The 18,825-nt window shown below is 50.4% G+C and overlaps 2 protein-coding genes across 7 annotated transcripts; one reads left to right on the forward strand and one right to left on the reverse strand.

Moving 5' to 3' along the window:
• The first annotated feature begins 24 nt into the window (after positions 1 to 24).
• On the forward strand, positions 25 to 6,979 carry ROGDI (rogdi atypical leucine zipper). 4 transcript variants are annotated; one of them, XR_001558431.3, is made up of 12 exons: positions 25 to 81; positions 407 to 478; positions 933 to 1,015; positions 1,846 to 1,900; positions 2,576 to 2,656; positions 3,190 to 3,285; positions 3,475 to 3,573; positions 4,042 to 4,155; positions 4,896 to 4,945; positions 5,453 to 5,579; positions 6,119 to 6,238; positions 6,779 to 6,979. XR_001558431.3 is itself a non-coding variant. In XM_015877516.3 (11 exons), the coding sequence occupies exons 1-11, from the start codon at positions 40 to 42 to the stop codon at positions 6,158 to 6,160; spliced, it is 861 nt and encodes a 286-aa protein (XP_015733002.2). In that variant the 5' UTR covers positions 25 to 39; the 3' UTR covers positions 6,161 to 6,979. The 4 variants fall into 4 exon arrangements, 2 of the variants coding, with proteins under 2 accessions (XP_015733002.2, XP_015733004.2); XR_014933974.1 differs by lacking the exon at positions 407 to 478; XM_015877516.3 differs by having other exon boundaries at positions 6,119 to 6,979.
• Positions 6,980 to 12,511: 5,532 nt separating this feature from the next.
• Positions 12,512 to 17,808, reverse strand: LOC107321024 (galanin receptor 2b-like). Of its 3 annotated transcripts, none has more exons than XM_015877513.3 (3): positions 17,497 to 17,808; positions 15,791 to 16,197; positions 12,512 to 15,037 (listed from the first exon to the last, which is right to left on the reverse strand). In XM_015877513.3, exons 2-3 carry the CDS (start codon positions 16,162 to 16,164, stop codon positions 14,308 to 14,310), a joined length of 1,104 nt encoding a protein of 367 aa, XP_015732999.2. In that variant the 5' UTR covers positions 16,165 to 16,197; positions 17,497 to 17,808; the 3' UTR covers positions 12,512 to 14,307. The 3 variants fall into 3 exon arrangements, with proteins under 3 accessions (XP_015732999.2, XP_085370590.1, XP_015732998.2); XM_085514464.1 differs by lacking the exon at positions 17,497 to 17,808 and having other exon boundaries at positions 12,512 to 14,601; positions 14,707 to 15,037; positions 15,791 to 16,658; XM_015877512.3 differs by lacking the exon at positions 17,497 to 17,808 and having other exon boundaries at positions 15,791 to 16,658.
• Between the last annotated feature and the right edge of the window lie 1,017 nt (positions 17,809 to 18,825).

Raw genomic sequence — 18,825 nt, forward strand, 5'->3', positions numbered from 1 at the left:
CAACCAATAGGGGCGGCTGGGGGCGGGGCTGGCGGCAAGATGGCGGCGGCCATGGTGAGCGCGGCGGAGCGGGCGGTGCTGGTGAGTGACACGGGGCGGCGAGCGGAGCGGGAACGGGAGCGGGAGCGGGACAGGGAGCTGCGGGATCCGGCCATTCCGAGCTGACACCGCAGCGCCCTGAGGAGCGACGGAACGGGGCCGGGCCGGGCCTGCTCCATGCGGGGCGGGCCGTGCTATGCAATGTGAGGCCGCGACGGGACCGTCAGCGTCCGGCAGAACAAAGATCTGCTGCCGTGACCCGGATGGCGCACGGCGCACACGGACACGGCTCAGATCGTGTCGGCGCGTCAGGGCCGTGATGGCGCCGGGTGCGGGGGGTGACGCTGCTCCTGTTTCTGCGCTGCAGGAAGAAGAGTTCAGGTGGCTGCTGCACGAGGAGGTGCACGCCGTGCTGCAACAGCTGCACGACATCCTCAAGGTACCGGCCGTGTCCGTGGATGGTGCAAAATAGGGGTAAAAATGGGGAATGAAGGGAGGGAGATGCTCAAGGAGGAAGGATCGTGGTGGTTCTGACACTGTGTGTGGCCCCACAGCAGGTGAGGGATGCCCTCCAGTATCTGTATATATTGTATTGCTTTGGAGGATGTCTTAAAGGTGAGATGTGGCTGCAGGACAGTCAGGAGGGCTGGTCCCTGGGGGCTGCTGTGGGAGAGCCCTGCAGAAATGACTGTGAAGCTGCTGAAGTGGCGCTGTGACAGTGGGCAGCTGTGCTCTGATCTCTTGTGATTGCTGGGCACGGTGCTGGGGGCTCACAGGAGTGACTGCACTGCTCCAGGCCCATTGCTGGTGTTGTTCAGCCTCACACTGTGCCCAGGCTGAGGTGGGCCAGGACAGGGGGCTCCAGCACTCATTGCTCTCTCTCCCTGAGCCAGGAGGCCTCCCACAGGTTCGCCCTGCCAGCGGGGGGCTCGGAAGGAGCAGCCAAGCAGGAGAGCTTCATGCTGAGTGTGGCGGGGTAAGTGGTGCTGCTGATGGGGCTGCACTCCTCCCTTTGCAGGGCCGGTCTTATAAACCTTAACCACTGTCGTAATCTCCCTGTGATAACAATGCTAAATCTCCTTGACACAGGACAAACACAGCCTTGTATGTGTCCTCCAGGAGTGTAGCTCTGAAATAGCTGTCCATTTCTTCACCTAGTCCTCTGTCAGCATTCTGCACCTTGGCAGGGTTTACAAGCTCTGCAAGGCAGGGTGCCTCACTGCTTAGAGACAGCGTGACGAGCACTGAAGAAGGGTGCAACATTGCTGTCTTGTTTTTGAAAGTCACAGTCTCCAATAGCATGAAAATGAGCTTAGCTTTTATTCCTTGTTTTTCTGAGGTGGATCTTAAAAGTGCAGATCTGAAGCTCCTAATGCGTTCATATGTAAGGAATGGCAAAACTGAGCTTTACAGCCCAGGCGCCTCAGTCCTCCCCCAGTGTTTGCTGGAGGTGTGAGCCATCTCGCAGGACCTTTGGACGGGTTTGGGGTGTGCTTTTTTTGTTTGTAACAGCAACCAAAGTGTTGATAGGTGACACATGAAGCCTTGTTTGGAACAGAACGTGATGTTTCAGGCAGGGTGTGGTGGTGCACAGTGTATGGAAGGATGCCAAGAACTGGGGGTTTGGATGTGTTTGTAGAGCTGACCTGCACCCAGCAGCTGACCCATAGAGTGACCCCCAGATGGAGGGGACCATGGCTGGCTGCCCGGCCTGGGGAGGGGCGGTGCTCTGCTGCAGCGTGTGGGTGTCTGTTGTCTCCTGTGACCTTCATTACCCAGATTTCCTTCTCATTCTTTTCATTTCAGCATGGACCAGGTAAAAGGTGTGTTGACACTGCAAGGAGATGCCTTGTGTCAAGCTGTGAGTACATTCATGCTTTGTACCACAAAGAGATGTGGGAGAGGTCTTTGTAGCTATGCTTTAGAAGTGATCAATAAGCATTCTTTGTCTTCTTTAGTAGGCCTAAAATCCTTAATGTTTTAGGGACCGCTCACGTTTTACAAGATCCAGCATCTTGAGCCCTCCCCCTCAATGGAATGCCATAATACACTGCAGTCTTGGTGCCAGTTGAACTGGCAGTGGATAGGAGATGTCTTTGGTTGTAGATTAGACCATAGAGATCCTTAAATTTGGACTTTTTGCAAAAAATTTACCTGTTCGGCTGCAAGAGAGAAGCGTAACGGATGGAGGTTGATGTTGGTCATAGCAGCTGGCACTGAAATTCCTGTGGTGGTTGGTGCACTCAGCTTTTCTGGGGATTCTCTGCCTTTACTACCCACGTGGTTGTAATTTCAAACTCCCTTGAGAGCAGACTTTGCAGATAAGAAGGTGTTTCCTGCCTGGTTCTTGATACACTAAATTCCCTTCAGCTTATCTGTGGTATTAACATCTTCTTGGAAGAGGGCTGATGTTCTGACCATGGTGGAACTGCTTTTAACAGCTTGCCAAGGTGGTGTGAGAGGCAGAATGGATTGGCAGCCTCTATGTTCTGCATGTGGGAGTTGCCTGCTCTGATGTTTTTTTTCTTTCTTCAAGGACCTGAATCTGAAGATGCCCAGAAGCAATCAGCTTCTGCATTTTGCGTTCCGGGAAGACAAGCAGTGGAAACTGCAGCAGGTACCATTAACTTTGTAAGGTTACCCCTCTGCTGCACCTGCTGCCTCCTTGCTTTCTGTAAGGACTGTTCCATTCTACACTGTGGTAAAAGCTAAGGGAGAAAACATACATTTAAATAGAATTGTGGTTCTAGGAGAGCAAGAAAAAAGCAAGTTCTGCTTGTTCCTGAAACAGCACCAATCTGGTGGCTGTTTATGTAGAGCTCATCATCCTCTAAAGGAGGACCCAGTGCCTGGATCTACACCTGGATCAGAGAGTGTCTGATGTCACCGTTCCTTTGGGGCAGTAGTGATGTTTTTACTGACAATCTATGGTGTAGCTATTAGTATGTCCAGTGAGCAATGTAGTAACGTATCTGGACATCAATGGCACATTTGTATTGACAGGCATCTAGCAGTAACAGAAAAATGGCCTTAACATTTGAGAAGTCACCATTTTCTTATATGATGACTCCCAATGAGATGTGAAATCTATTTTCTTTTGTGTATTACAGAGAGAGCTTCTTTAATGCTGCTGCATTTGTACCTTTGCAGATCCAGGATGCTAGAAACCATGTTAACCAAGCAATTTACCTGCTTATGAACAGAGACGTAAACTACCACTTCAAGACGGGCTCAGAGGTTCTTAAGGTGAGAAGAGAAGCATTCTAGCTTTCTAGACATGCTCTCTGGACCAGAGGTTGGGCTTCACTCAGTAGAACTCAGAACAATATCAAACATTTCAGCTAAATCTTTGTAGTTGCTATATGTTTGCACAAGGGCTGCTGATAGGGAAGATATCGTTTTATTCCCACTCAACGCTGTACTGACATTTTCCAGCTTATGGATGCTGTGATGTTACAGCTCTCAAGAGCTCGGAATCGACTCACCACTCCAGCCACGCTGACCCTGCCAGAAATTGCCTCCAGTGGTCTCACAGTAAGTGTGCAATAGTCTAAATCTAAAGCATGCAGTGGTCTGGATATTGTGCTGCATTTTGGTGGGAATGGATTTCTGAAGCCTCTCCTGGGCAAGGAGAGAAGGGGAGAGAGATGAAGTAAGTGCAAACCCTGAGCTTTTAATTCTCGTCAGTTCTGTATCCCCTGGGGGTTGAGGATTCTGGTTCTCAGGGAGAGGTTGTGTTCCATGCCCAGGAATGTTGTCCAGGGATGATTTCTTTCTATGAATACTATTCCATCCTCTTTTGGCACCAGCACTCGTGCCCACACCACCTGATGCAACTGCAGCAGGAGGAGCAACCATTACATGCATGTTGCTCAATCTCTTTCTTTAGTCGTATCTCACACTGTGGGCTACTTGCTGTATAGCTTAGAAAAGGAAGTGATTTTGTAGCATTAGAAATAATGGTCTGTTCACTGATACAGAAACAATTTGTTTTCTCACCAGAAAATGTTCAGCCCTGCTCTGCCTCCAGACATCCTTGTGAATTTCTATATAAACCTGAATAAGCTGTGCCTGACTGTCTACCAACTCCATGTGCTGCAGCCCAGCACGACCAAGGTGATGCCTGCCATTTCCTGAGCTTTGTTTATCTATCTCTTTTCGCCTCCTACTGTGAGGAGGTCACGCTGTTACATTGTGTACTGTTATAAGCATAAGATAATGTAGAAATCAGGATGACTGGTATTGTGTCTGTATTTAGGTTTTCTACAGCCAGAACACTGGCTCTAAACTCCGCTGGTGACATGGCTCTTTAGCCAAGAAGAAAATAACAGTTCTCTGGAGAAAGTCATTATTATTTTTTGGCAGGCAATGTTTTATCTTGCAATAGAATTGGATAATTTATACATAGTTCTTGAAGGGCACAGTTGTAGTATTGCATTTTATACTGATGTCACATCTTAGGTTTTCTGAATGGGGTTTTGGTGGTTACTTTTCTGCTTAACGTAATATTCTTGGGTCAGCTTGTTGTCCCATAAAAACAAAAGTAAACTCACAGTTTAGGAAATACAGTTCCTCCATAGAGATATTTTTCCTAAAACCAGTTTTCTGCTTTTCTTCTGGATATTCTGTTCAGTGGGAACTTACTTTTGTGATTCTATATTAGCTCTATATTCTGGAGCTAAATTGGACTTGGCAGCTGTGTAGAATGTTTTTCTAAAGGAGCAAAATGGGATCAAGTGTCAGGAATTCAATATGAACAGAGTATTCAGACATACACAGATGCTGGTTTGAACATCTTATAGGTCTTCCAAGTATTTTACTGCCTCAAAATCCTAATCAGCATTGCCTTCTCCTAGAACTTCAAGCCTGCTGGAGGATCCATTCTGCACAACCCTGGAGCCATGTTGTAAGTACAGTTGCTACAAGGCTGTGTAACAGGGATGCAGAGGGTAAGGTCCAAATGGAGCAGATGCTCTAATCAAACTGTTTAATGGAAAAACTAAACTGAGTCACTTGCTGTGGCTGTGCCTGTAATCACACAGCTACCTGTAATAGTGTTTCTTTAATGACTGTGAGAAAGGCTTTTCAGGACTCAGCTTACCCACAGAGTGTCACGAGTTTGGCAAGAGATGAGAGTTATTAGCCAGTAGAACATCAGACTATTGGTATGGCCACCTGCACTTCCTGCAGCACACCGCTCTGGAAAGTGATAATGTTTCTACCTGAACACTGTTAAATTGTGCTTAACTCTGAGTCCAGTTGGAGGTAGACTGAGAGTTTGTGTTCTGTAACTTTGCCAGGTGCTGTTTTAAATGTAGAAGTCATTCTGATTCCTTCTGTGAGAATAGAGGACAGTTGAGTTTTGTGTTCTGTGCTGCCGTGTTGAGCTGTGCTCTTCTTTTATCCTATCCAGTGAGTTTGGAAACCAGCGTTATGAAGTCAGCCATGTCCACAAAATGGAGTGCGTTGTCCCATGGTTAAATGATGCCCTTGTCTTCTTCACAGTTTCACTGCAGCTTTGCCAGCAACTGAAGGACAAGGTAATGGCTTTAGAGAAGGAGCTTCATTTTATAACTCTGAATTTTGAGGGAACCTTAGATATCCTAAAAATCTGGTGAGATATTTTGTACAGACTGAAAACAAGCTGTGAGTCAGTGCTCTGGAGCCCAGGAGCTGGCTGTCACTGCCGAGCAGACAGCAGCCATCTGGGGTGAATGTAGTGTGGCAGATGTTTGCTGAGCTAGATGGAAAGGAGCGGTCAGAGTTCTTGTGTTCTCAGTCGTGAGCTGCATGTTAAGAAATGCCTGGGCAGGAGACATGGAGACCTGTCCAGCAAAGTGGTTTCCAGTAGAGCAAAGTCCAGTTCCAGCTCTGCAGCTGACCTGGCCGCTACCTTGGAAAATGTCTGTGCTCTAAGCCTCCTCAGTGACAACAGCAGCAGAGCTGTCTTTCTGCAGCACAGTGCAAGATAATGCTGCAAAGTTCAATCTTTTCACACTCATAGTGGTAAATATAAAGCTCTGTTCTTCTATGGCCGAGGCATTCCAGGAGCTTAACTGCTTTTTCTCTTGCTTTCCAGATCTCAGTTTTCTCCAGTTACTGGAACTACAAGCCATATTAATTCCCTGTGGACTGTACAAACCCTTTAAAGCACCTCCAGTGTCTCCCCATTTGTTTTCTGTGTGCCAGTTGAATCCAGGTCAGCCTGTGAGGAGTGCTGTGATTCGCTTACCTCGTGGTCCTCTTCAGGGTGGGGTCGATGGATCTGGAGATACACGTCTGGTAGCCTTGTCTGGGAATAATGCATGATCAGGGCACCAAGCAGTGCTGTGTGGTTGGTGGGAGCTTCTACCTGTTTTCTTGTGTGGTTTATGCTTTGTAAACCTCTGATAATCCATAGTCCCTTACAAGGGATGGGGAGCTGTGGACCAACCACCTTCGATAACTGTATTTGCACACAGTGCTATTACTAGCTACTGGACTATGAGCTGGTTGGGAAGGGGTGAAGTTAGATTCATTTAACACACCAAAAAAACGTAGGGCATGTTGGTCCAGCTGCAGTTATGACTAGCTCAGAGCTTTTCTCTCCAGTCTGTTCTGGCCATACCCATGTTATCAATTCCCCTTTGGGGATACTCTTACTTGCTACTATTTGAGCTTTTTTTCCTTGGCATCAATGTGATCATCTGTGTTATTTATTTTTCCTAAACCCTAGTCCGGCCGCTTGGTTTTTTTCCAGGTGTGGTATCTCATTTTCATTGCCAGCCTTTGGAGCTGCCTTGGTACCTTGAGCACAGCTGTGCAGTCTCACATCCTGTCATTAAACTCCAAGTGAGTACCATGTTGTTAATATGATTTGCTGCCTATTTATGAATGCTGCACTATGTAACTCTAGCCCTCTAATCACTGGTAACTGTGAAATAAATATCCTCAGACATACCATGCTCCTGTGAGTTGTCTTTGCTGAGAATAAAGATTGCCAAAGGTTCTGTGCTCTTTTTTCAACTGAGCGCTTTAGTTGTGCATGCTGTATTACTGCTTGGAGGATGGAGCCTAAGAGCCTGTAGCTGTTAGCCAGTGCTGTCTGACCTGAGTGTTATTTAAAGCCCTTCTCCAAACTTCCCTTGACAGTCATGTTTTGAACTGGATTGTGTTGGCTCTTGGAGCTGACTGGCTGTGCTGAGGAAGCATTGTCTATCTCCTGCTTAGCAGCTACTCATCCTGTCCAGCCTGTGTTTCTGGTGAGTTTCATCACCAGACCTTACCCAGGAGTCTACATTTGTGCTGAAGTGAGCTGAGCAGCTACAGGACATCAGGCCATTGGAGGCTGTATTGACAGGATGCGGGTTGTCCAGGACGCAGGATCAAAATCTCTTGATACTGCTTGGAGAGATCACAGAATGGCAAAGGTTGGAAAGGAATCTAGGTGATCTGGTCTACATGTTAATATTGCAGGTTGCAGGCATTAGCACTTCTTATAAATGAAAATTGGACTGTGACTGATTAATTGATGTATGTGTTAGTAGTGAAAGGTGGAAAGTAGGGAGGCCTGGGTGAGCTAATTCAATAGCAGATACAAGGCTAATTGACTGGAATTAGTAATGCAACTAGTTGTGGTCATTACCCTGGGGATGTATTTACCAGTCCTTGTTTTGTTCCTGACTGTTTTCTGCTTAGCGTATGGCTATACATGTGTGCTCACCACTGACAGCTTCTCACACGAGAGTACTTTTATAGTTAATCTCTCTGGAGCTGTCTGAGGTTCTCCTTAACCCTCTGTGTATGTGGTGGAGGATCCTCTTTTAATTCACACTACTGTGTGCAGTCCTGTTGGTGTTGCCTCATCCTCTCCAACGGGGCTTCCAGCTGTCAGGGATACAACACTCAATCCAGTGTGTTTGTTTCCTTCCAGTGAAAACAGTCTCCTTCTGTTCTGAAGGGCAGGAGCGTGCAAAGTGAATGGCTGTGCTGCTTCCAGCTCTGATGCAGTGACTGTTGTGAGAGCTGCGAGGTGGCAGGGCAGCTCCTATTCAGAGGACACTGCCTTGTTTAATGATGCAGAAGAGCATTGCCCTGGCAGGAAGGGTCGCTGCCCATCTTGGGACCACACAGGTATGCAGGGTATTGCCAGAAAGCAAAGGTACTGTACCAGTCCACCAGGGGCTGTAAGGGTGCTCTGTTAAGGGGCTGATGCTTTTCACTCGGGAAGCAGTGTGAATCTGAGGCAATAACAGCCCACAGTCCTGGGGCCGCAGGATGGGTTTTGGTTCAGAAGCTGGGCTTAGGGGCAGAACAGTTCTGCTCCCAGCACTGTGGAAATACACACAGGATGATGCTTCTCAGCAGTGTGTGCTGGTCCTGCACCAAAGAGGAAAGGCACCCAAGGGCTCTGCCTGCTGTGCTGCTTGGTCTCCTGGAACAAGGTCTGTGCCTCCTCCAGACAAGCCCTGCATCCTAGGGGCCAAGACAGGGATTTTGCTCACTCGTACTTCAGGCTTGGCAGTGCTCGTGTTATCTGAAATGACAGCAGACAAGCAGAGCTGACAGGTTTGTGCTCTGTGGAGTCACAGTCAAGCGGCGCTTCATGCCTGTCTGGTCCCATCTCCCTGTTGCTGTTGGAAGGAGGGAGGAGGTTTGCTGGATGGAGGTTGCTGCTGGGCCGCACAGAGCCAGTTCTGTTTGCTGGAAGTCTCTCCAGAAGTTGGAATGGTTTGTTCTGATTGCTGTGAAGAGCAAAGTGTACAATGTCTCCCTGCTTCTCATCACTTACAGTTTAATTACAGCCCAGTTCCACTGCCATTCAAGTTGTGGTGTCAGCTCAGGTAAATGAATGTTTTGCTTCTAAGCTTCTTATCAGCAGAGTCCGTAATTCACCTGGAAGATATTTGTGTGTGCCGATTTGCTGCCTAGAGAATGGAATGACATTTGTCTCATTGCTGGGCTGCTGATTATGAGAGCTGGGACAGGGGCAGTGGCAGCGGGGAATGCAGATACATTTACCCACATGGCTGGCAAGAAGCCTGATTGGGTTCAAGCAGATGGAAAGTTACACGGGGAGACTGAAAGCTTGAATGGGCAGGAGACAAAGTGATGCATTTATTTGCTGAGTGGGTAGGTAGAAAGAAATGGGCGTGAGCGAGAACTCAGTTAAGCAGCTGATGAAAATTGAGTTGTTTTCTGGCTTGTGGCCCTGGGAATGAAAACGATTTGTACTCCAAAATGCTGGTGTGGGAGGCGCTCCTTGGTACCTGAGCTCCAAAATCACTCTGCATCTTGCTGGGTCTCCTCACTCTCTTCTCCCTGTGCTCCTGTTGCTGGTCCAGCTGTTCCTTTGTCACAGACTCACCATCTTCCCCACCATGTGCTGGGACTGGGACACCCTCTTGTTGGACATCCCCAGGAGAGCACGGGGGGCTTTCAGCAGCTGCAGTCTCAGGGTTGACCTTGAGCTTTCCTTTGAGAAAGCTTTTGACATGAACTTGAGCACCTCCACAGGCAGGGTGGAGGATTTGCTGCCTATTATAATGATTGCAACCTTGCCAGAGAGAAGAAATGCAGCCATTCCAAGTCTGAGCACGTGCAACTTCTGTTTTCCAGCTAGATCTGAGACTCCAACCTGCAAGTGGGGCTTCTCTATTTTTTTTGCTAGCACAAAGAGGTGGTATATGGCTGGACTGAATGCCGAATATCTGCTTTCTCCCAGCCTGTCAATTGAGCAGGGCGAAGAAGGGTCCCCATCACGAGCAGTATTCACTCAGCACTGATTCTCCCTTTCTGGTGATGATCTGCAGCACAGTCATTGTCATGGGGTTTTTACCCACGTCTTGTGCATTATTCTGATTTCCTATTGTTCTGGTTTGTTAATCAAGCGCTCAGGGATGGGACAGTGCCAATCAAAGCAAGCTTATAGAAAACAGCTCTCATCAAAGTCACTTGATATTTTTCAGTGCAGGATATTTTATGGATACTTCAGATACTTTATGTCAGAAGACATCTGTAAGGGCTCTGTCCTGCCATTTTGCCTTTGGCACACGGCTTTTCCTACAGAGAGGAACTGAGGCAAAGCCAGGGATAGGTGCTGTAGGGAGCAGCAGGAGCTGTGACTTTTGTATGTGTACATCAGCGTCAGCCCTCAGATCGGACTCTGAAGCTGTCAGAGTGACCGTGTATCTGTGGGGCAGTAGATGTTTTATGCTGGGAAGTGGAGCAGCACTTCTGAACACCTGAAACAGGTGGATCCCATGCCTGGTGGCAGCAGCTCTCGGTGGAACCAGGGCTCAGGGGAGAGTCAGGTTGTTTTAACTGTGTGCATTTAGCTCTTCCCCAGCTTTAAACTTATCTCCTTTAAAGTGAGTTTAAACTACGATCAGGACTGTTCTAGATTTAGCTTCTGGCTTGGGCAATAGCCAGCTGGGATCCATTAGCAGGAGCAGGAAGGATGGTGTGGGCAGGAAGCTGCACAGGACACCACATCAGGATTTTGCTGTGTACCACAAAGCCAGGTTGAACACTTCATTAGAAACAAACTGTGTCATGTTCTAATATTAGCAAATGTGCAAACAGCTTATCTGTCCACTGCTGCTGTGCAGGCTGTGCTGCAGCACAAAGGCCACGTGGCTTTGCTGAGCTGCTGCTGGCAGAGCTCCCTGCGTGTGGGGCTGCACTGAGGGCTCAGGCACCCAGTGCTGGGATGTGTTTAAACATCCCTTGAAATGTGTCTCTATCTGGGTGGGCCTGATGCAGAAAGAATCCTGCCCAGCAAAATGGATACTAAGCAATGGATTCTGCTTGGATCCTTTTATTGATGCAGTAGCCCAAGCTGTTTTTGCAGGTAGCTCCAGTCCAGAAGGAATGGATGTTGGGGCTGTAGGGCTGGGAAGGTTGTCATGGCTCAGTCTTTCCAGGAGAGCTGTGTCTGGAGGCCCCAGCATAAGCAATGAGCTTAATTATTGCTGACAGGTCCCAAATTAACCTGTGGCTGCTGAAGAGAAGCATGTGTGGGTTGAAGGAGTCTCATCTTCTGTGCTGAATGCCAGGCAACAGAGGAAGAAATGGAGGATGTGGGTTGAGCTCTCGCATGCTGCTTTGATGGTATTGGAGATGAAGTTAAAATCAGTGACTGAAGGTGTTTCACTGAGCAATAGGGCAGAGCCCCAGCCAGGCAGTGACCACAGAGCACTGGTGTACAGGGGCTATGGCTGATTGTGAGGAAGGAGAAAAGGGGCTTGTGCTGAGCAAGATGCACCTTGGGCAAAAGTTTACAACCCCAGATCTAGAAAGAATTCCCCATTTGCTCCCACAGCCATAGATCCTCACTCTCTGGCACCTTCAGACTAACCTGCGTCCTGCTGCAGGCACCCATGTGTGCTTATAACACCTCATGGGCAGTAGAAAGGGCACGTGAGAAGAGGTGACAATAGCACTCAGTGCACAGGACAGGAAAGCTCTGACTTTAACACAGTTATGTATGTGGTAGGCATGTGGGTCCTGAAAATAAGCCTGCCTCTTCTACCCAAGTGCACCCAGAAGCATCATGCTGAATAATAACCCTGTTATCCCCAGCATGGCTTTATTCCAATGCTTGAAGCATTATTCATTCGAATGAAATTATTACTTTCTGAACACTTTTGGTCATTGGGGAAGTATGAACTTGGTGTAAGAGCAGATGGAGCCATTTATTTCTGCTTGGGCTGGTACTCATTTCTCTGACGGCATCTGGAAGTGTTTTGACACCTGCCCTGATGCACACACCATGTTATAGTAATACAAGCCATGCTCCAGGCTCTCTAATCACGGCATTCATGTAAGTGGCACGCTGAGAGGATGCAGAAGCAGACATTGGAGCCCCCAGGAACGCAGGCAGCCCATACAGAAGACAGGCTCCATGTCCAAGGGTGATGTCTGCCTGCTCGTGTCTTTATTGACCCCTGCTTTAATCACCAGGACTTGCATCTCTTCCTTGTCTGTTCCCTCTGTGCTTATTAAGGGTGCTGCTGAGGTTCTTGTACAAACAACTCCGCTAAACGGTGATGGGCATCTCAGCCAATATACTCAAATTAGTACTGGTCTCTGTCTGACATTAGGAGAGAGAGGTATAATTAAGGTAATTACAAGCAATTCAGTAGCGGACGGGGAGAGCAAACTGTCTTTCACATGAGAAAAACACACCATGTAGCCAGTCTGCCCAAACCATCACAGCACAGAGCAAAACTGGAGATTTCCAGCTGGCCCACAGGTGTCTGTCCCCAGCACAGCCCAAAGGTGACCCCCAGGATTGGGTGGGCTCCCAGCACTGCCCTTGGGGTGGGTGACACTGTGGCTCCTTGCAGCACTGTCTGCTCACAGCAGGAGACAGGGACCTCATGGAAACGCCTGATGTCGCCACCAGTGACAACAATTAGGGTGAATGGATGGGGAGATGCTCCCAAAGCACCTACGGCTGAGTGGACAGAATAACAGACTGGCACTAATATAGTGATATCCATCTTCCAGTTTTATTATGCCAAATCAAAGAAAACAAAAAAACCACCCCCCTGCAGCAAGGTGTACATTCTTATAGTGCTCAACAAACACAGCAGAGACTCGATTACTCCCCTTGGCATCCAGTTTGGATTGGCTGTTGCCAGACTTCCTCATTAACTCCCATCTGGGTAAGTTCAAGTAGCCTCTTGGTAATACTGGGCTGCTCAGCTCCAGCTGCATCAAATCACAGGGCCCCATTCCATCAACAAACATCCCCACAGCCACAGTGTGGGCTCTGATTGTCGATTTGACAGTCTGGGCACATGGTGTCCTCACAGAGGGGCAAGGTGTTGGGTTCTCTGCTTTCTCATGTTTTGCTCTGGGGTACCATGCACAGGGGCTCCCCTTCACTGCAGGCCTTCCCCAGCACTTCCCTGTGGCTTTGGGCAGGTGGGGTTCAGCTGTTCTGCCCACTCTTATTAGTTTTAGAAAGAAGGAGAGAAATAAGTGAAAACCAGTCGGAGCAAACAGCCGAACATAAAGCGACTCCTGGATTGTACAAAGTGTTCTCCACCATTAGGAACAGCCTCTGAAATCTCAGAGCTCGTTACTTTCCTGATTTATTCTCCTTCCCAACCAGTTTCTCTCCCTTTTTGTCTTTGGTGGCTATTAATGAGTTTTTCCATTTCCTTTGTCTGGATGTGCTGCTGATTGTGTTATTGCAGTTCAAGAAATAGCGTGAATTGATCTGGGTGTGCAAGATGGGCAGCAGGAGACCATCAGCACCCACCACTGATCTCTGTCTAAGTGTTATTACGGTCACCTTTCTGTGTGTCCTTTTCAAGTGGGAGCTGAGAATGCAGCAGACTGGTTTGGAGGCCCAGTCATGTTCTGCTCCATACAGGATCCAGTCCTAGAACTGGAAGGAAGGTGTGCATTGCTCCTGTGTTTGTACAGCTCTGCAGGGCTGCAATCACGTGTTGAAAAGGCAAAAGAGCCTGTGAGTTAGCAGGGAGAGTTGGCTGGACTGCACTGAGCACAGCAAGGAGGGAGTGGTAAATTATTCCCAGTCTTGGATGCAAGTCTCTGGTGTGGGAGTCTGTTGGCTTTGCAGGTTCTCTCAGATCTGTTTTTCAGATCAAACTCAGTCAGCCGGAGAGGTTTTCTCCATCTCCAGTAATTAAGTAACGGCAGGAAGGCATCCACGAACATCTAATCAGCCCCAGAAAAGGAGATGAGAGTTTTCCTCCCTGAAGCTCCAGAACTGCATGTTTGGCACTCAGCATGCCCTGAAGACGAACATCTGCTGCACCGTGGTGAGAGAGCTTCCCACATCCCCTTTGCAAAGACTCAGCTGTGCAGATGGGACAATGCCCATGGGGCATCCAAAGAGCAATGGCTGGGCAAAGCTGTCTCCCTTACCACTCCATAAGAAACACTTTGTCCAGAACAGACAACAGGAGGAAAGAAGGGACCATTTGATGACAAACGTGTCCATTGTAGTGGGGCTGCTAAGCAGAGGACTTAGAAGGGTGGGAGTCAACAGAGGAGCTGGAGCATTCATCCTTGAACTCCAGGTGAGCTGTGGATCAGGAGCAAGTGTGGGTCCATTCTTTCCCATGCACACAAGAAGTTGTAGGGAGATGGCTTAGGAGGACAACTGGTACCCAGAAAGAAGAGGAACAGCAAGGCCAGAAGCAGGATATAGCAAGGTTTCTGTCTTGCCTTTCCTAGCATCCTGTCTCATTCAATGGGAGGGAGTGATCTGAGGCAGATGGCGCAGCTGGGCTGGCAGATGATGTGGAGCTACTTAGAAAGGTGACGGTGCTTGGAAGAACCAGAGGAGTCTGGGTTCAGCTCACACCTGTTATTTTCCTCGTGCACCTGGGACACTTCAGTGGAGCCTGCCTCAAAGCCAGGCACAGTGTGAGCTCCGTGCAACACGTGCACCTTGTTGCGTTTTTTTTTCTTCAGGAGACAGCTGAAAACTTTTTTGAAGCCCTTACGGAAGTGTTTGGATACCAGGGCATAGACGATGGGGTTGAGGCAGGAGTTGGCATAGGCCATGCAGTGGGAAAGCAGGCGGAAGGCATAGGTGGCCTGGTTGAAAGGGAAATCTCCATAGAGGTATCGGAGGATGACTACGTGGTAGGGTAGCCAGCACAGGCAAAAAAGGATGGTTACGATGATGATCATTTTAGTTACCTTCCGCTTGGCTTTCTTGGACTCTGACATGTCCTCCAAGGGTTCCACTGCTGTCCACAGGTACTTGATGGTCCTGGTGTAGGAGAGGCTGATGACCAGAACTGGGATGACATAGCCAAAAGCAAACGTGCTGGTGTCCATCACCTTGCGTCTCCACTCCTCCCAGCCAGGCATGCAGATGTAGCTGGACTCCCACTCGATCAGGTCATAGTAGCTCAGATAGGGCCCAGCAAAGACCACGGAGAGACCCCAGATCACAGCCATGGCAGCCACCGCGTTGTAGGGAGTTCGCAGCTCCCGGGAGCGCAGTGGGTAGCGGATGGCCAGGTACCTGGAGGGGAGAGCAAAGCAACCAGAGCTAAGAGTTCAGTCAAGCTGTGCCTGGCCACATGAACACCAGGAACAAGAGGGCTTCATTCTGCTGAAGATCCCTGAGCAGTGGCTCTACATGATATCTCATGGCCTCTTAGAGATGTGGTCCTGGGTAAAACAGCTGCATTTCCTCCCATAGTCATGGGCTGGCTGGCTCATCTGCGTATGATGGGGTGGGTTATATGCTGAGCTAGAGAGAAAGAAACAGGGCTGTGGAGACCACAGAGATATTCACTGCATGGTAGAATTTATCTAGCAGTACCAAGATCAGAGGAAGCTGCACCGGGTGATGGATGCAGTGCTGGCTCCTGCCCAGTCAAGGCCTGTTTTCAGCCCTCTCTGGCTTTTACAGATCAGACTGGCAAGGAAGAGATTTGCTCCCTGTAGCCAAGGCTGTGTTAGATGATTGGCAGTGGGTGTTTCTGGCACAGTGTGGAGCTGAGTCTGGGTCTCAAGCACACTAACCTGTCTGGGAAGCACAGACAGGAGCAGCACCGGCTCTGTACTTGGGAGAGCTGGAAGTGCTGCCTGGGGGCTGTTGGAGGAAAGGAAATCCGGACCCCAGACTGCCTTTAGCAGCACAGACCATTACCACTGTGGTTGGAATGATTTGCCTAAAGGTGATGGGCCCCGACCTTCCCATGCTCTCACTCTACCCACATTCTCCTGACTGTTGTCCTTCCCCAGCCCCAGAGCATCCTTAGGCTGTTACCTGTCCACGGAGACGGCAGCCAGTGTGAAGCTGCTGGCGTACATGGTGAGGTAGATGAAAAAGTGGACAGCCTTGCAGATGAAGGAGCCGAAGACCCAGCCCTCAAGGGAGTAGATGGTGGCCTGGAAAGGCACGCAGAAGACAATGAAGAAGAAGTCAGCCAGGCTGAGGTTGAGAATGAAGAGGTTGGTAGTGTTGTGGCCCATCTGCCTATTGCGCAGCAGCACTGCCAGCACCAGGCTGTTGCCAACTGTGCCCAGGAGGAAGATGAGAGAGAAGACCACAGGGACAATGACACTAGCAGGGCTGAACTGGTAACTGTCAGAGGAATTCCAGTACCCAGCCAAGCTGGTGAAGTCCTCGTGCTCCATCATTCTGCGCCGTGGTGAGGTTGAAGTGGCTGGAGCCTGTGGCAACACAGGGAGAGAGGTGAGAGACTGGAGAAGTGCTGCTTGGCCTGGGAGCATGGACAGTGTGAGTGCCTGAGGCAGAAGCACTGCAAGAGGCATGTGAGCATGGGTCTGCTGGTGTCCCAGGTATGGGTGCAGATTTGGGGGTGCCAGCTGCTTGGAGTCGCTGCAAACCCTGTTCAATACAAACACTGCTGCAATGAAGGAAGTGTTAAAGGATATAAAGGCTACGAAGCAGCTTGCAGTCTTTGGCCTCCCATGCTCTTCCCAGCAGCTGCTAAGAGTCAAGTGCCCCTCCTGAAGTGACAGCCTCTCCTTCATCAGGCGAGGAAGCACATGCTACCCCTACTCCTTAGGATCTACTCCATGCTCTGCACTATACCCTGTGCGTGCCCTGAGGTCCTTCTGTAGGTCTGAGAAAGTTGTTAGCAAAGCCTTTCTAACATCTGACAGCTGGACCAGAAACCAGCTTCATATTAACATCCACACAGACTGTCCGTGCTGCCTGGTAAGGCGACTGCTGTCCCCTCCCCACCATCCTGCTCATCACCAGCTGCTCTTCATTTGTTCTGTCTCTCTTGCAAGACAGATAAGCCACAGCCAGCCCTCTTCAAAGGCTGCTCTAAAGAGAACAAAAAGACAGGGAACACCTCCATCCCTCTCTGCAAATCAAAGAAGGCAACCCTGCGAACACAGAAAGAAAGATGTGATCAGTGGTGTGATCTGCTGTGGGATCACTTCAGGGTGCCTGCATGTCACAGAGCTGGTTCCAGTCTGCAGCTGACATCCCTTGATGTGCATGTGAGCAGTTCATGCTTCACTAGGCAGCAGCGGGACCAGCACTGACCGTCGGTGGGGCGGCACGGCCAGATCCTGCACCGAGGGAACGGCACCGAGGGCGGGGGGGGTGGCAGCAGTGATGGATGGGATGGCGGCTGCGGACCCTTCGTGGTCTGGACAGACGGGAGCAAACGGAGGAGAGGAGCAGGCGCTTCGAGCTCTTTTTCAGCGGGCTGCTCGTTGTGCTGCTGTCACTGCTGCTCCCAGCACAGAGTGCCTCCGTTTCCCCCTCCGTGCGGGCACCTCGTTTGCTCTGCTGGGGGACAAACTCAGCGCTCAACCCGGGACCCGCAGCCGCCCCAAATCACCCGGGGGGCGCCGGGCCGGGCCGGGCAGCCGGGGTGTCCCCGGGGCTCCTGCATCGGTCACGGTCGAGCGCGGGGCTGCGCGTCCGCACCGGGAGCCGCTCGTTCCCCTCACCGCCCGCCCCCCCCGGTCCCGTCGGTCGGATCCCACCTGCCACGTTCCGCTCCGCCGCTCGTTCCGCCCCGGCCGCTCCGCTCCCCTCGATGTGTGTCCGCTCCCCGACACACGCACCCACTGAGCAGCGCCGGCACTTTGTGCACCGCGCACCGAGCACACAGCGCCCGCCCCGCAGCGCAACGCGGGGATGTGGCACTTGGGGACAGCGCTGAACAGCAGCGCGGGGATGGGCTGCTGGGTTTGGGCTGGGGGCCTTTTCCAGCGGTGCGGACCCTGTGACTCGATGTGATTCCACAAAATCCTACAGCGAGCTCGTGCCTCGCGGTGCTGACACTGGGCACAGCTGCACGCACCTCAAACACACACAGCACGAAGCCCTGGAGGCACCAACCAACACTGCACCACCCGTGCATCGCTCCTGGTGTCTCCAGCATCCTTGCCTTTCTTTGTGCATTTCTTTCTCCTAATGCTTCCTTCACTTTCATGGCCGTTTACCTTCCCCCTTTTCCTCTGCCTGTCCCCACATCTTCCTTCTGTCCTCTATTCTTTCAGTCTCCCTCTCTGTCCCGCTGACCTTCCCCTCACTTCTGGCTGTATCTGACTGTCCCTTTGATCCTCAGTGCCTCTATCCCGTTTCTTTTTGCAGCCCATTTGTATTTTATCCCTCTCTCTTTGTTTTGTGCTGATCTCCATCCCTGCCCTGCACCTCACACCTCCCCAGTGTCCTGCTCAGTCCTGCTCTGTCTCTTCCTCCCACCATACACGTTCTCTATCCCCACTCCCTCTCCTAATTCTCCATTATCCCTCTGTCCCGTCCCCACTCCCCATTAATTTGCGTTTCCAGCCTGTTCTCCTTTCCTTTCCCATCAGTCACACAGTCCTGTTCCTTCCCTCCTGACTTTCTGTGCCAGCTGTTCTGCCGTTTTCGGTGTCTGCCTCGCTGTCACATCTCTTTTTCCTGCTTTGCTGCCCTGCTCATCCCTCTGTCCCTCTCCCTGCCCTGTCCCCCCCCCTCCCCGCTCTCTGACCCCATCCATTCCCACTCTCTGCTCCTTCCCCATTGCAGCCAATGGAGGCGCAGCCCGTTCCTCTGCTGCCCCCCAGTGGTCAATGCCGGTACTGCGGCAGCTGGCAGTGCATGCGCAGTGGACACTACCCTCCCCCCCCCCCCTCCGAACATGTGCAATAGCGCTGGGAGTGAGGTTCAGTGGCTAGGGTGGGTGTCATTAGGGCTAATGTTAGTGTTAGGATCATAGAGCCATCTAACAGTGGTCCTAGAGCTGGCATAAGGTTATTAGAGAGCCTGAGAGTCATCACAGGGTCATCCTATAGTCCTCATATTGTGAAATGTCCTCACAGAAG

Source organism: Coturnix japonica, chromosome 13 (genome assembly GCF_054131305.1).
Source record: "Coturnix japonica strain WE chromosome 13, WE-NBRP24, whole genome shotgun sequence".
Taxonomy (NCBI): Eukaryota; Metazoa; Chordata; class Aves; order Galliformes; family Phasianidae; genus Coturnix; species Coturnix japonica.